A 13625-nucleotide genomic window follows, 5' to 3' on the forward strand; every position below is an offset into this window, starting at 1 on the left:
GAAAAGCTTCTCCCAAAAGAGGGGAGGCTATTATTGCGTCACACCACTGCCCATATGTTCAGCTGGAGTTTTATAAATTCAAATGCTGTTGATAAACACAACTGGCCAATTAAATCTCATTTTGTCCTTTTAATAATGGCAACCTTGAACGCCTTCAACGTTAAGAAAGTAGAGTAAAGCAGTCAACTATAGCCACTGTAGGCTTTACGTGATACAAGGAGATTCAAAGCAGAAACTTTGCAGCCATGACTTAGTTGACACTCTTGCCGAACAGTCTTTTAATTGTACTAAATCATTGTTATGTACTGGCCTGATGTTGGCAAACTGCTTAATTAAATGATCACTCAGATGCTATATACGATCCGGTCACCAGCTTTCATTTCAGCAGTCTTTCAGCTCTATTTATCTCGGTGAGCGGGGGGTGCTTTATTGAACACGAAGGAGTGGCGTCAGAGGAGATGGCTACACCCTTACGAGCTGAGTGACACTAACAAGGTTTTGGAAGTGGATGCGAGCGAAGTGATGGATAAAGTGGATGGATATGGATGATATGGGTGTGAGGCATTCCGTGGCCTTCCATCAGAGTGGCAGGCAGACTTCCACAACCGGGGGGAAGAAAACACAGGTGGCCTGGCACCATGAGACTGTCGTCAGCCTGGAGTGCACTCATCTTCCTTCTTATTCAAGGAGCATCAAGAGCCTGCACAGGTACAGCAGCTTCTGATTTACTACAATGCTTTTGAATATTTGACGTTTGGCTGACTTTTTTATGCCAAAGTCCCTGAATTCTTATTTGACATCAAATTTAGTTCTTTGAACTTCTTTGAATTATTATCAGTTCTTTGAATTTCTTTTAGTTTTTTAAAATTTCTTTTAGTTCTTTAAATTTCTTTTAGTTCTTTTAATTTTTGAGGAAAGGTGTATGTTAATATATTGTATTTTGACTGTGTGGTCTGACTGCAATATTAGACTTAATTGTTACTCACAAATATAAAATGATCTTGATATTAGATATGAATTATTATATTAAAACTAAGATGTAGTGAAAGTCCAAAGTGTTCTCCAATTCAGAAAGGCATCGCAGTTTGGGCGTCTCAAAATAATCGGATAAAGAACCCCCGATTACAATAAGAAATTGTATTTAAAAACAGCATACTATTAACAATAATAGTGGGATTAAGTATATAGTTTTAACATATAGATTTGTTTACATTTTTGAAAATGTGTGTAATACAGAGCTAAAAGAAGGAACATAGAGGTACAAAATAATGATAACAACATAACTGACCCTTATATATAAACACATACAATCATAAACAGAATTAATCAAGTGTCTTTGTTTAATCCAGCTAGAAACTGTTACTAAATATAAAAGGATAGGACGTTTTGCCTCCCTGTTTTTCCTGTGCTGTCCAGAAATTGTTCATCTTTTATCTACGATTTGCCTGATTTCATGCGAATGCAGCATAAATATGATTGTATTGATACCTAATCCAAAGAGGAATCCGTTTGGATTTGGTATCAATACAAACATATTTATGCTGCATTCGCAGCATCGATCAAATTATTTGATTGATTTCCTCATTGATAATTTGCTTAGATCATATTTACATTAAAGAACTATTTCTACACCCAGATCTTATTAGCTATTTATTCCAATGAAGAATACACTTAGAAAAAAATGGCTGCTCTAATATATTGAAGCATGTTAAACTTACACATCGGCCTCTTGATAAATATATTTAAATGTGTTGGAAAGCATAACTTTTGATTTATTTTTTCTTATACCATTCTTGCTGATATGAGATATACACTATTTGACTTCTTCTATCACGACTCATATTTTATACCTTTTCAGTGAAGAAGCTGGGCAGCAGCTCAGGACGATTCGCCAACGCCACATTAGTGCGGCTTTCTGAGTTTTTGAGTGCGGGGTATAAAAAGGGAGTGAGACCAGTGAAGGACTGGAGGACGTCCACTATAGTGGCCATAGACCTTATGGTTTACTCCATCCTTAATGTGGTGAGTTACACACTGACCTGGCAACAGTGAACTGCTATGGGTATATATTTGATTTGTAACACTTATATTAAAACGGCAGAACAAAAGGGTTAACCGCCCTGTGGCAAAACTTAGCTGCCAATTTTGTGCAGACTGTTAGACTCTTATGCTGAAATACCACCTGACCCCAGGTTTGCTGTGTGATAATTTGATTGAACACATTCATTTAGATACTCTGAAGTACAGGGCCTCGAGATGAAGAAATAAAGCCGGCACCTTAATCACTTTAGACCCTAAACAAATGTTGTACTATGCTTCTTTAGAGTGGTGCAGGAATGAGCCTGCATTCGGATTATAGACTACTGATCATATTAGGTTAGCCTTATTCGTATTGGCAATCATACAGAAATACCGAGTTTAAACATAACACATCTAAAAAGGAAACTACCCAGCATTAAAATGTTGATTTTGAATTAAAATGTTGACATTATAATTGAATTTTCATTATAATTGAATCCTCTTTACAGCCCTGTCATACTCTTTTTACTGGAAGTGTTGAATTAACGTCTGTAGCCCCAGGTTGTATACTTTTGGCTGTATTGTAGCCTATTATTTTTTTAATCTAGCTGTTGTTTTTCAGGCCTGTTGGCTAGTCTTTGAAAGGTGTGCGGTAGAATATACAGCGTTTTATGGTGGGGCTGAATCAGAAAACGATAAATGTATCAACAAATTGGTCAAAACGTAAAGAGGAATTAAAATTCCAGTATATAATAAATATAGTATGTCAACAAAGATCTGCTCCATTGTCACCAATATAACATCCAGTAGCATACGAGTCAGTATGGGCCCAATTTCCAACATTGCTATACATGCATCCTAAAAATGTAAACCATATAAGAACACATTATTGAACTGTTCAATTAAAGCTTTATTAAAAATAATCCCATTGGCATTCGGTGTTACATTTCAATGTTATGTAAATGTGCAATGAGCAGAATATAAAATAAATTGATGTATTAAAACACATCTAAAAATATATGTCTTCTATTCCACAACAGGATGAGAAGAACCAGGTGTTGACAACGTATGTATGGTACAGACAGGTGAGACAAAGACAACACAAATAATCACAACATGTACGATAAGTTGCACCATAGATACTACATGCAGAACGTAGAAACTTTTATTTATTGCATTATTACACAATCAATTACCCAATGTATTTACAGCCTATACATAACATATGTTAGTTAGACAGTATTGCTTTATGCTTTATTTAATCTGTGTATAATATTCACTAATTTAGCCTTTTTCTTTCGACAATACTTTAGTCATGGACGGATGAATTCCTGGTGTGGAACCCAGAAGACTTCGATGAAGTCAAACAAGTTTCTTTACCTACGACGAATGTGTGGGTGCCCGACATCCTCATCAACGAGTTGTGAGAACTGCTTCTGTTGACACCATTATGTCTGCTCATTCTAGTATTCTACCAGTATCCGTCATTGCTTTCGAAAACAAGTGGTTGTTGACATGTTTGTCTGTACCTTGCAGTGTAGATGTGGGGAAGTCTCCAGACATACCTTATGTGTATGTGTCACACGATGGGCTGGTGCGCAACTACAAGCCCATCCAGGTGGTCACAGCCTGCACTCTCAACATCTACAACTTTCCATTTGACGTCCAGAAATGCAGCCTCACCTTCCAGAGTTGGCTACATACCAGTAAGACGCTCATCCCTTTTTTCCACATTCCTTCACAATGTGATTGAACACTGTCCACAGCACAAGCTTTCAGGAATTAGAAAAAAACATGCAGAGATCTGTGAATTCAGCATAACCACGAAAATGATGTACAACGAGGCAAGAAACAAAAGTAATCGGACAATCAAACAGATAGTACACAGACCTCCATGTCAACTTATTTAGAGGAGAAAACATTTCAATTCAATTCTATGTTTACATACTTTTAGTTTAGTTTATATGCTACTTACTATACTGGAATGTAATTGTTTTTGACCAATTTGTTGCCACATTAAAAAGGTTTGCACTTGTGAATTGTGATTCCAGTAAATGTTTTGGTGCTGGTGCAAGATTCATCTTTTTAAGTCATTGTTACATAGTTTTTCAAGCCTGGTTTTGCCTTACACATTCAAGAAAGATCCCAGTCCCTCCCACACAGTAAGGTGTACAAACACTGGTATTGGATCGGTACCCCCCCAGCCCAGGTATCGGGACTGTATCGAGACTAAAAAAGCTGGATCGGTGCATTCCTCGTGACAAATATTCCCTGGCATTAGAAAGCAACAGCCGACTCATATTCAACTCTTCTCATTAAGACTTAAGTGAAACAACCGCTCGGTTCTGTGCATCTATGAACCCCCCCTCACCCTCCTGCTGTGACAAGTGCTGAGAGAACAGAATGGAAGGCGAAAGGGAACTTGTTGCCACAGGTCGTTTCATGCTGCTCCGGACACTGTGTTTTCAAATTGCAGTTGATGACATCAACATCACCCTGATGCGAAGCCCTGAGGAGCTCCGGGAGGACAAGAGTGTCTTCATGAACCAAGGAGAGTGGGAGCTGCTCCACATACTGTCCAACTACAAGATCTTCAGTGTCGACAATGACGACTATTACGCTGAGATGAAGTTCCATGTAAGTATTTGAAAAAGTGATTTGAAAATGTATGTGGATACTATATGTGAAGCATACACGTGGGGTTTGTCAGAGGTTTGGTCTTTTTTGGTGGCCTGACCTCAAGACATACAAGACTGCTGACATTCATTATGATCTTCTTCCTTCTCTTTTTTAACTATAGCCTAACAATGTTCCAAGTAATTTATCCCAAGAATCAAGTCTAGCCTTAAACATATTCAAGTGTTTCCCCGAGGATGGAAGCAAAAGCTGGAAGGTTTCTATGTGTCTGCCAGCACCAGGGCTCTTAGGGGCCCGAGTACCTAGCGACAGTACATTTATGCACAATAATGAGACTGTCTAGCACACATATGAGATCCTTTAAGAATGAGGAAATACACTTATATTTAATTTAATAATTAACTTGCATCCCCGCGATGTCAAAAAGTGTTAACATATTCAAAAGTAATGGCATTTTTAATGATAAAATAACATACATTTATGAGGTTTCTTTCAAGGAATCATACTCAAATAATATGTAATGTCAATATCTCCACGATGGAATCTGTTAATTGTCTTAGAGATCGACAGCTTACATGCTTTGCAGTGGCCTGGTTGATATGCTTTACTCACAGGTGTGTGAATTGACCTTGATATGAAGCCAACATATTATAACCTTGTTTCTGTAAAGATAGGTGTGAGCCCTCCCCTCCTATTTCCTCATGGGAACACTGTAGAAATGCCAAATGTGTTGACAGACGAACCCGTCGCTGGCAAGAGTTTAACCACTGAAGTGCGAAGAATTGACAAAACAAGAAGCTAACTGTGCTAACAAGCTACGCTAACAGTCATGATCCTAATGACGGGTGCTTTTGTGGCCTTTCTATATTTCTTTATTATTTCTGAACTATCTGGCAGGTGGATATATTTGTATTTTTCCGGGTTTAGTTTGTAGGCCTATGGCTCAAAACAACAGTATACAACATGTTAATCATTGCCATACATAAGACAGAGTCATGTTACATTGTTCCCCTGGTTGTTGTTTTTTGGCTTTTTTCCCCCAGCAGACCTTTTGACTCAACTTTTAAAACCTACAATTCACAGGTCGTGATCCGGCGGCGGCCGTTGTTCTACACTGTGAACCTGCTGCTGCCCAGTATCTTCTTGATGGTGATGGACATCGTGGGTTTCTATCTGCCACCAGATAGTGGAGAGAGGGTTTCCTTCAAGATCACTTTGCTGCTGGGCTACTCTGTCTTCCTCATCATTGTATCCGACACTCTGCCTGCCACTGCCATAGGAACCCCTCTGATAGGTGACCAGGAATGTATTAGGCTACTGCTCAATAGCGGTTTAAATTCAGAACAGGATTTCTGCAAGGAATGATTTAAAAATCTTATTTTTACCTCGAAATTGATGTGGCAAAACAAGTTCTTAAGTGCACTCAGGCTAAATGTCAGGATTTTGGAGGGCTGGAGACTATCCCAGCATGAATTTGGTGGAAGGCAATGACAATGTGCTCAATACAACTGATAAGTGGAGGCAGCCCAGGTTAAAGTGCATGCAAACTCCAAGATCAAAATGAAAAAAGCCTTGGATCCAACCTGCAATCTACTTAAACGCAGTGATTTAAATTTGTAAAGTATGGCGCATTATTCCACTACTTTCTGATTTTATAGAATATCTGTGAGGAAATCATCATCTAACAACTTGTCTCATTTGATCTGTGCCGTGCAGGTGTGTACTTCGTGGTTTGCATGGCCCTGCTGGTGATCAGCCTGACAGAAACCGTCCTGATTGTGCGTCTGGTCCACAAGCAGGACCTGCAGCCCCCGGTGCCCCACTGGGTGAAGTACTTGGTGCTGGAAAGAGCTCCGGCTCTCTTTTGTATCCACAAGAAGCACAGTCTCAGCCCCACAGTGTCCTCCCAGGGCACCGACCTGGAGCACTACAAGGACAACAACTATGGGACTGGTAAGGTACAGGGGAACGCATGTGCAGCATAGCCTGTAACAGTAGTTTTCACTCTTGTGTCATTTAAGTAAAGGTGTATTTCGATTTTTTTATCAAAGAAAAAAACAAACCTAGAGGTTGGAAATGGATGGAAAATATATGGACACTTTTGTATCCGCGAAACATCCATTTAGAATGCTTCCTCTGTGTGACATTACATTTCCTTTCTCCATTTCCATTAATTTACTGTTCTAAATGAATGGTCAGCTAAATGTACTTTTTAGGAGACACGGATGGTTGGGTTGAAAATGTATCAACGGTAGTGGGACTGAAAATGAAAAAAGTCAATCAAGTCAAAATGGGTTTATCCCCATTCGGTCGTGAATGAGTTTTTGATTTTCGAAGTGGATGTTTAGCCTCCTAAAGGCACTAAACAACATATTATTCTCTTCGTTTGAACATTCAGACCTACTTCAACAAAAAAACTCCACAATAAAGTCAAATGAAGCCTATCCTTGTCCCATCCTGCAGCCCAGTGCCCCCTTCACCACACCTGTGAGCTAGGCCGAAGGCTCAGCCACCACGACAGAGAAGGCAGGCTGCTCGGACTGGGCCTGCCCCCATCCAGGGACCCCACCCCGCCGGTCATGGACGACATCCTGCACGAAGTAACGGCAATACGCCACTTCCTGGAGAAGAGGGACAGGTGCCGGGAGGTTGCCAAGGAGTGGCTGCAGGTTGGCTACGTGCTGGACGTGCTGCTCTTCAGAGTTTACCTGGTGGCCGTGGTGGCCTACAGCATCACACTGGGCACGCTGTGGTCCGTGTGGCAGGTCGCCTGAGTCTCACCGCCGTGCGGCGGTGGACACAAGCTCAGTGGGGAAAGCGATGAATTGAAAAAGCCAGTTATTGGCTCTGTGCCCTGTGTAGCTCAGTGGATACAGAGGCACTCGCATAGCAATGAGACCGGGAAAGGCTATCTGTAGTTGGGACCTATGTACAAAGGTCTAGTTAGCAACTATCCCGACAAATACTATCATTATAATCATCAACAATTTAGGTTTGGCCAGAGGGTTTTGAAGTTCCACTTTGTGTGTGCAGGATGAGATGTTTTCAGAGCCAGCCCAAAGCTATTTGAGATGCTCAAGCAGAAATCCACAATAACAAGCAAAGCATGAAAGAAAAAGTTAATATAATGAACAACATCAAGAAATATATTAACCTGGCAAAATGTAGTTTGAGGTTTTTGTCCATACAAAGCGGAAAAATATATAAAAAACAATTGATTTACTTAAATTACGATGAAGTTAATAAGAAAGGGATGACTGGACCACAACGCATCATATACTTGTTTCCTTCTGGTGGCGGAGGAGCACATAAAGTACTCTCAGTAAGTAGTTTGTTTATATTTTTGTCTGGCTGAATTTGGAAGTCTTGGGGTGAAAAGGTTTTGGGATATAATCAACCAATTTAAAAACAATTTAGTCATTTTAAAGGTCTAATAAAACCTGATAAGAAACCAGAAAATGTGTTGTGATGAAGGTCAAACCTGGAAATATCCAGCATCTATGATAACAGTTTAAGAATAACATAATGGAGGTAGGATGTTGAGCAGCAGGACATTTGTACATTTTTATTGCCGTTATCTCGGTGTAAAACATTTATATAAATAAACACGGTATGTATTTACATTGATCAATATATGAGGAATGTATATTAGTGAGATAATAAATGCATATGACCTGTTTTGCACTACATGTATATTAAGTAAACATTTTACTGCATGTCCCCTTACCTTGAATGTAGACTTTAGATAGATATACATATTCACACAGGTTGATTAAGGATATTATTGGTTTATTTGGTAAATCATAAGTCTGAAAGTGAAATGGTGGAAATACATCAACATAATGTTTAACGTCAATGTCTCACGTAATAAAATCTATTGTAATGTTAAACATGATTTCTGTAACTCACAGCTTGGATACCAGTGTCTCAACAACAGATGTTTGGTGTGGTTTTCTTTCATTATGTTGCGAGGAAATCCTTTCCCACCTTCACTTTACTTTTAATGACTGACCACGTCGGCCATTGTATAAATAAAAAAGTATATAAATCACATTGAGCATGGCAAGACATTATGAAATGTTGTTAAAGCTCTCGTCATTACTATGACGTGTTATTTCATATTTCTTATTTAAAGAATGACTCACTGCTTACCTATACGTGACATTTCATTCCTGCGTAAACACAATGTAATATATGAAATAGAAACACAATAGAATTTTGAAATCATAATTGCAACCATGAAATAAGAAAAAGCTCAATTGAAACTGCAACTTAATACAATAATTAGCAGTATTGAAGTAGTATATATTCATTAGTAATAATGAAATGTTAATGTGTTTTATATGAATGTTACAGTATGTAAGAGATCATATCTTACATATAAATTTAATGCATGATGATTAATGTAATAAGAATAATATGATTATTACTAATGACTCTTATTTTACAAGACAGCAAAAGATGTCAAATCCATTTTTATATGAATTACCACATAATTCGATACGATTATCCGACCCATGTGATGTTTAATTGATCACCTAAAATAACTGATTATATTTCATGGTTTATTCTGTGACTTCATTAGTTTAAATATTGACAAATAGCTAAATAATGTACTGCTCGTTATTGTTCAAACGTATAAGTACCACGTTAATTATGATTCAAGTCCTGCAGTTCACAACAGCAGCCAGAGGATGGCACCATGCACAACAGCATCAATTTCCCTCAGCAGTAAAATTTGTATAGGTTTTCTCATTCGACCACAGGGATAGTGTCAATACAGTATTACAAATTATTGAACAATAAGTCAGCTACAACAATAATAATACTAATACAAATGTATCCCCTCTGCACAAGATGAAAACCAAATGTGAGAGGAATAAAGAAAAAGCTGTATGAATGACAGAAGTATTCAGAAGTGCAGCCCTCTGTCCATATTGTCCAATCACATTTGCCTCGATTCATTTCGAAATCTCTTGATGACGATTTGTTGCTGTAACATTTTAAATCCTCCCGTCAAGAGTCATGCTGGACCTGTGTTCAAAGCATCAGCCAAAGATCTAAAGCAAGAGACGTCCTTCTCTTCATTCAGGTCAAACATCCTCCTGAAGATCTCATTTTAAACTGGATATAAATCCCTGATTTGCAAGAACAATATCCACAGTTTTCGGGTGCATGCGACAGGAATGAATACATATCAATGGAAAAGGAAAAATAAACCACATAAACTGAGAGATCCTCTCGTTTGGAGTCCAATCTGGGTTATATTTGTACTGTTTAACAAAGAGCTCAGTCATGCTCTGTGTCTGGGAGGCAAATTAGTAAAAATAAATAGAATGCTATTGCTTGAGGATGCCTTTTTTTAATTAAATTTTTCAATTTTTTGTGTGCAATATAATACAAACCACAGATATTGGGAAAACACCTAAACTATGCTCTAATGTAAAGTTGCTTCTTATGACATCAGCAGTTCATCAATCTGTGTATATTTAGTTAAACTACTCTGCTGACCAGACCTCAAATTAGTTATATATATATATTACATTTATAAAATAAATGAATTAGGTTTAATAATGTCTGGTTTTAAGAGTATTTGAAATTCACACCTACATTTTAAAAACCTAAAAACAAAGAACTTCAGGAACATCGCTTAGATATTTGGGTCAAAGATCAGTAGTGAAAACTCATGCGGCCACACAAAGGCTCGGCCCTGTTCATATTACCATCCTGACAAGCCATTCACCATCCCCTGCCCTTTCCTTCCTAATACCCCCTCAACGAGATCAAAGTCACACAAAAGTCCCAAAAAAACAACAATTCACAATGACTCCCCCCCTCATTTCCTGTCAAAGTAAAAAACAACAACTTTAAATAGATCTAAATAAATAACCACAGGGCCTGGCATGTGATTTTGGCCAAATACTTGGGAGTCAGTGCATACATGGAGAGGGAAAGTGGAGAGCTGCCTCATTAGTTTCCAATACACTGAAGTCAAGATCTGAATCCTGTGTGCCAGAGAGGAAATGAGCACATTTAGTGGTATTATTGGGACACTTTTGATGTTTGTTTGTTGGACCCACAGACAGGCTTGTCTTGTCGAGCTCCATTGGGGATGAAATAACAGTGACCAGATGACAATGGCAATGTTGTTCTCACTCTACGCAAATTTGAAAAAGCACACCGTTTTTTGTGTGTGCATTTTTTTAGCAGATAAACAACGATCAAACATATACACATTACTTCCAAAGCACGAACCGTATATCAGTTTAGGACGTGCCATGGATGGCATGGCAATATGTACACTCGTCTTAAAAAAAAAAAAATGTAAACAAATTCACAGGAAGTTGAGGCAACAAAAGCACTTAGTTGGGGGGAGGAACAGTGCTTGGTACCCGTGAGTCGTGACGATCAACTGAAGTGACAACATATTAGTTGCAAGCCCGCCGTGTGTCATACACAGAGTTAAGCTACGGTATTTGACGCATTGAGAGTGAGAATGGGTTGTGAATGCAGACTCACGCAGGAAGAGTGCAGGTGTGAGAGCACCTCATTGTCAGGAAGGGAGTTTTATATATTATTTTCCACACAAGTCAAAAAAGATGCTTGCGGTTTGAATACGAAATTGAGTAAAGGTGACACATGATACATTTGATCAACTGTCAAAAGCATTGAAACCACAACAAGGGAGCATTGTGTCTTGACTCGCTTCCTCTGTAACGACAATGACACGCGCGTGACGAGAGAATTCCGCTCGCACGCACATCTAATGATAGAGAGTGTGACCTCTGTGGCACAAGAGGTGTAACAGACAAAAAGGCAGTCAGGCTTGAAGTGCTGCAGCAGCTACCATTAGCACATCCCATCCAGGTGGCGAGTGTGAAGCCACACAGCTGAATGCGCTTGTGAAAACATACGACCGGCGGTTGATGGTGAGCGGTGACATTTAGTCAGATGATGGGCTCTGAAATAGTACAGAAATATATATTATTCAGATGAATGCATTTCATGTTTCTTTTTTCAGTTTGTGATTATTAGCATGATGTTGCTGTTCTCAGTCATGTTGCCACCGATTATGGTAAACACAGCGTACCTATACTGAAGACGACCATTCACACATCTCTGTTTCACGTTCCGACACGCCAAAGACAACATGATAAAATTGTCAAGTCCGATTATTAATTGCAGCCTTACAAATGGGACATTAACCAAATTATGATATTCTTCTTGGAATTGAAATGGGGGGGGGGAAAAGCCACAGGGAACGCAATGCTGCACATTATACGGCCTTGATACGGGAAAACACAGGTCATGTACTTGGCAGTAAAGGCGTTGTCGTCTTGATCTCCACTAGGGCTGCAACTAACGATTATTTTGATAATCGATTAATCGGTTGATTATTTTATCGATTAATCGGATAAAAAAACAAAAAAACTTTAATTTTCAACCCTTTATTCAAAACAGAGTCCGTACGGTCATGGAAAACCTGGTAAAGTCATGGAGTTTTTAAATGGCTATTAGCAGGCCTAGAAAAGTAATTGAAAAAAATAAAATCCCAAAATATTTGTTAAAGTAATGCAAATTTGTTTTATTCAAATTTTAATTTACACGGTATATATACGGTATGATTTGGAATTATCATTGTTAGTTTAAATACTACATCTTCTCACTTTGTCACGTATAGACAGAGTTTTCACAAAATGTTTAATCATGGAAATTTGGTTTAAAGTCATGGAAAGGTCCTGGAGATCCACTGGTCAGCATGTGGATGAACCGTCACAAACAGACTGACAGCTTCCTCTCCTGAGCAGTGGTCCCCATGTGGCCCCGCCCCCTGAACAATATCAGAGACGCGTTCCGATTTATTATTTTTTTCACCTGGCCCGCTGCCGTTGAGATTGCAGTGAGACGCATAAAAAATGTGAAGTGGTGCTCTTCGCAATAAAACATCTTTGATGGGACGTGTCGCGTCTCGGCCAATCAGCGTTCAGATGTCGACAGCGTTTGGGAAGTTAGGTTAGCTTGAATGTTAGTCCGCTACATCTACTGCTGTCACGCTGCAGCGATCCTAACAAAGTACCCTTATGTTAAAAACGATGTGATTTAGCATATTTTTAGTATCGATACTTCATTAAAAGAGCGCACGATCAGAGCTCACGCGCTGCTCCGCTCCGTTAAATGTTGTCTGCACACGCAGCGCTCACAGTGGCGTCGTGGCTTATCTCCGTTGCCTTTCTCCGTGGAAAAATATTTTCCGCTATCCGCCATGGAATAAATAACCACGTTTTCTACGTTATACTCTTGTGGAAATGCCACACGTCGTGACATGTAACGCCCTGGTGTCTGGGTTTATAACGTCACCCGTAGGCGCACAGCTCCGTGAATGACTTCCGCATCCAGCGCCACGTGAGCAGCAGCCAATTATATTCATCAACAGAGGAGCAGCTCAGCGCTGATTGGCTCTCACAACGCAGCGTTCGTCTCTCCCTCCGCTCTGGTTTCCCCTGCGCGGCTCTGCGCTAAACTCAACTTTGTTTATACTCCGCGATTTATTGAGCGCCGTAATAATCGCGCGACACAACGAATCGAAAATGAAATTCGTTGCCAACTATTTTAATAATCGATTTTTATCGAGCCCTAAATTCTCCACACATCAGTGGATTGTTCATGTTGTGACAAATTTAGCCCAAAGTCAGGGCTGGATTAACCCACTAGGTTTAATTTGAAACTGAGCTGCGTGTCCCTTTTCATGGTCTGTTGCTCTTCATTTTAAAGGCTGTATATTTTGAATTTGAACAGGTCCTCGTAGTTCAAATACACACCTGTGCTTGAAGCCAATTCCCTGACCCATTATGAGACTACAAAAGCAGGATTTCAGTAGGTACTGTGTTTTAGAAAACTTCTGTGTTATCAATACATCAAATCCTCTGACAAAAGAAAAGACCCGGACTATCTGTCTGTAAGAAGTCCGC

The 13625-nt window shown here is 39.3% G+C and overlaps 1 protein-coding gene across 1 annotated transcript; it reads left to right on the top strand.

Annotated features, from left to right (window-relative positions):
* Positions 1-638: 638 nt before the first annotated feature.
* htr3a (5-hydroxytryptamine (serotonin) receptor 3A) lies at positions 639-7430 on the top strand. Its single transcript, XM_056411412.1, has 9 exons — positions 639-708; positions 1859-2022; positions 3060-3104; positions 3333-3442; positions 3556-3725; positions 4496-4656; positions 5740-5950; positions 6373-6609; positions 7120-7430. Exons 1-9 carry the CDS (start codon positions 639-641, stop codon positions 7428-7430), a joined length of 1479 nt encoding a protein of 492 aa, XP_056267387.1.
* The last annotated feature ends 6195 nt before the right edge of the window (positions 7431-13625 follow it).

Source organism: Pseudoliparis swirei, chromosome 3 (assembly GCF_029220125.1).
Source record: "Pseudoliparis swirei isolate HS2019 ecotype Mariana Trench chromosome 3, NWPU_hadal_v1, whole genome shotgun sequence".
Taxonomy (NCBI): Eukaryota; Metazoa; Chordata; class Actinopteri; order Perciformes; family Liparidae; genus Pseudoliparis; species Pseudoliparis swirei.

Bases quoted from the DNA above. Each gene is read 5' to 3' on its own strand.
- htr3a (XM_056411412.1), top strand. From the start codon at position 639: ATGAGACTGTCGTCAGCCTGGAGTGCACTCATCTTCCTTCTTATTCAA. The intron at 4,657-5,739 runs GTAAGTATTTGA...TACAATTCACAG, and splicing joins ACGCTGAGATGAAGTTCCAT to GTCGTGATCCGGCGGCGGCC. The intron at 6,610-7,119 runs GTAAGGTACAGG...CCCATCCTGCAG, and splicing joins GGACAACAACTATGGGACTG to CCCAGTGCCCCCTTCACCAC.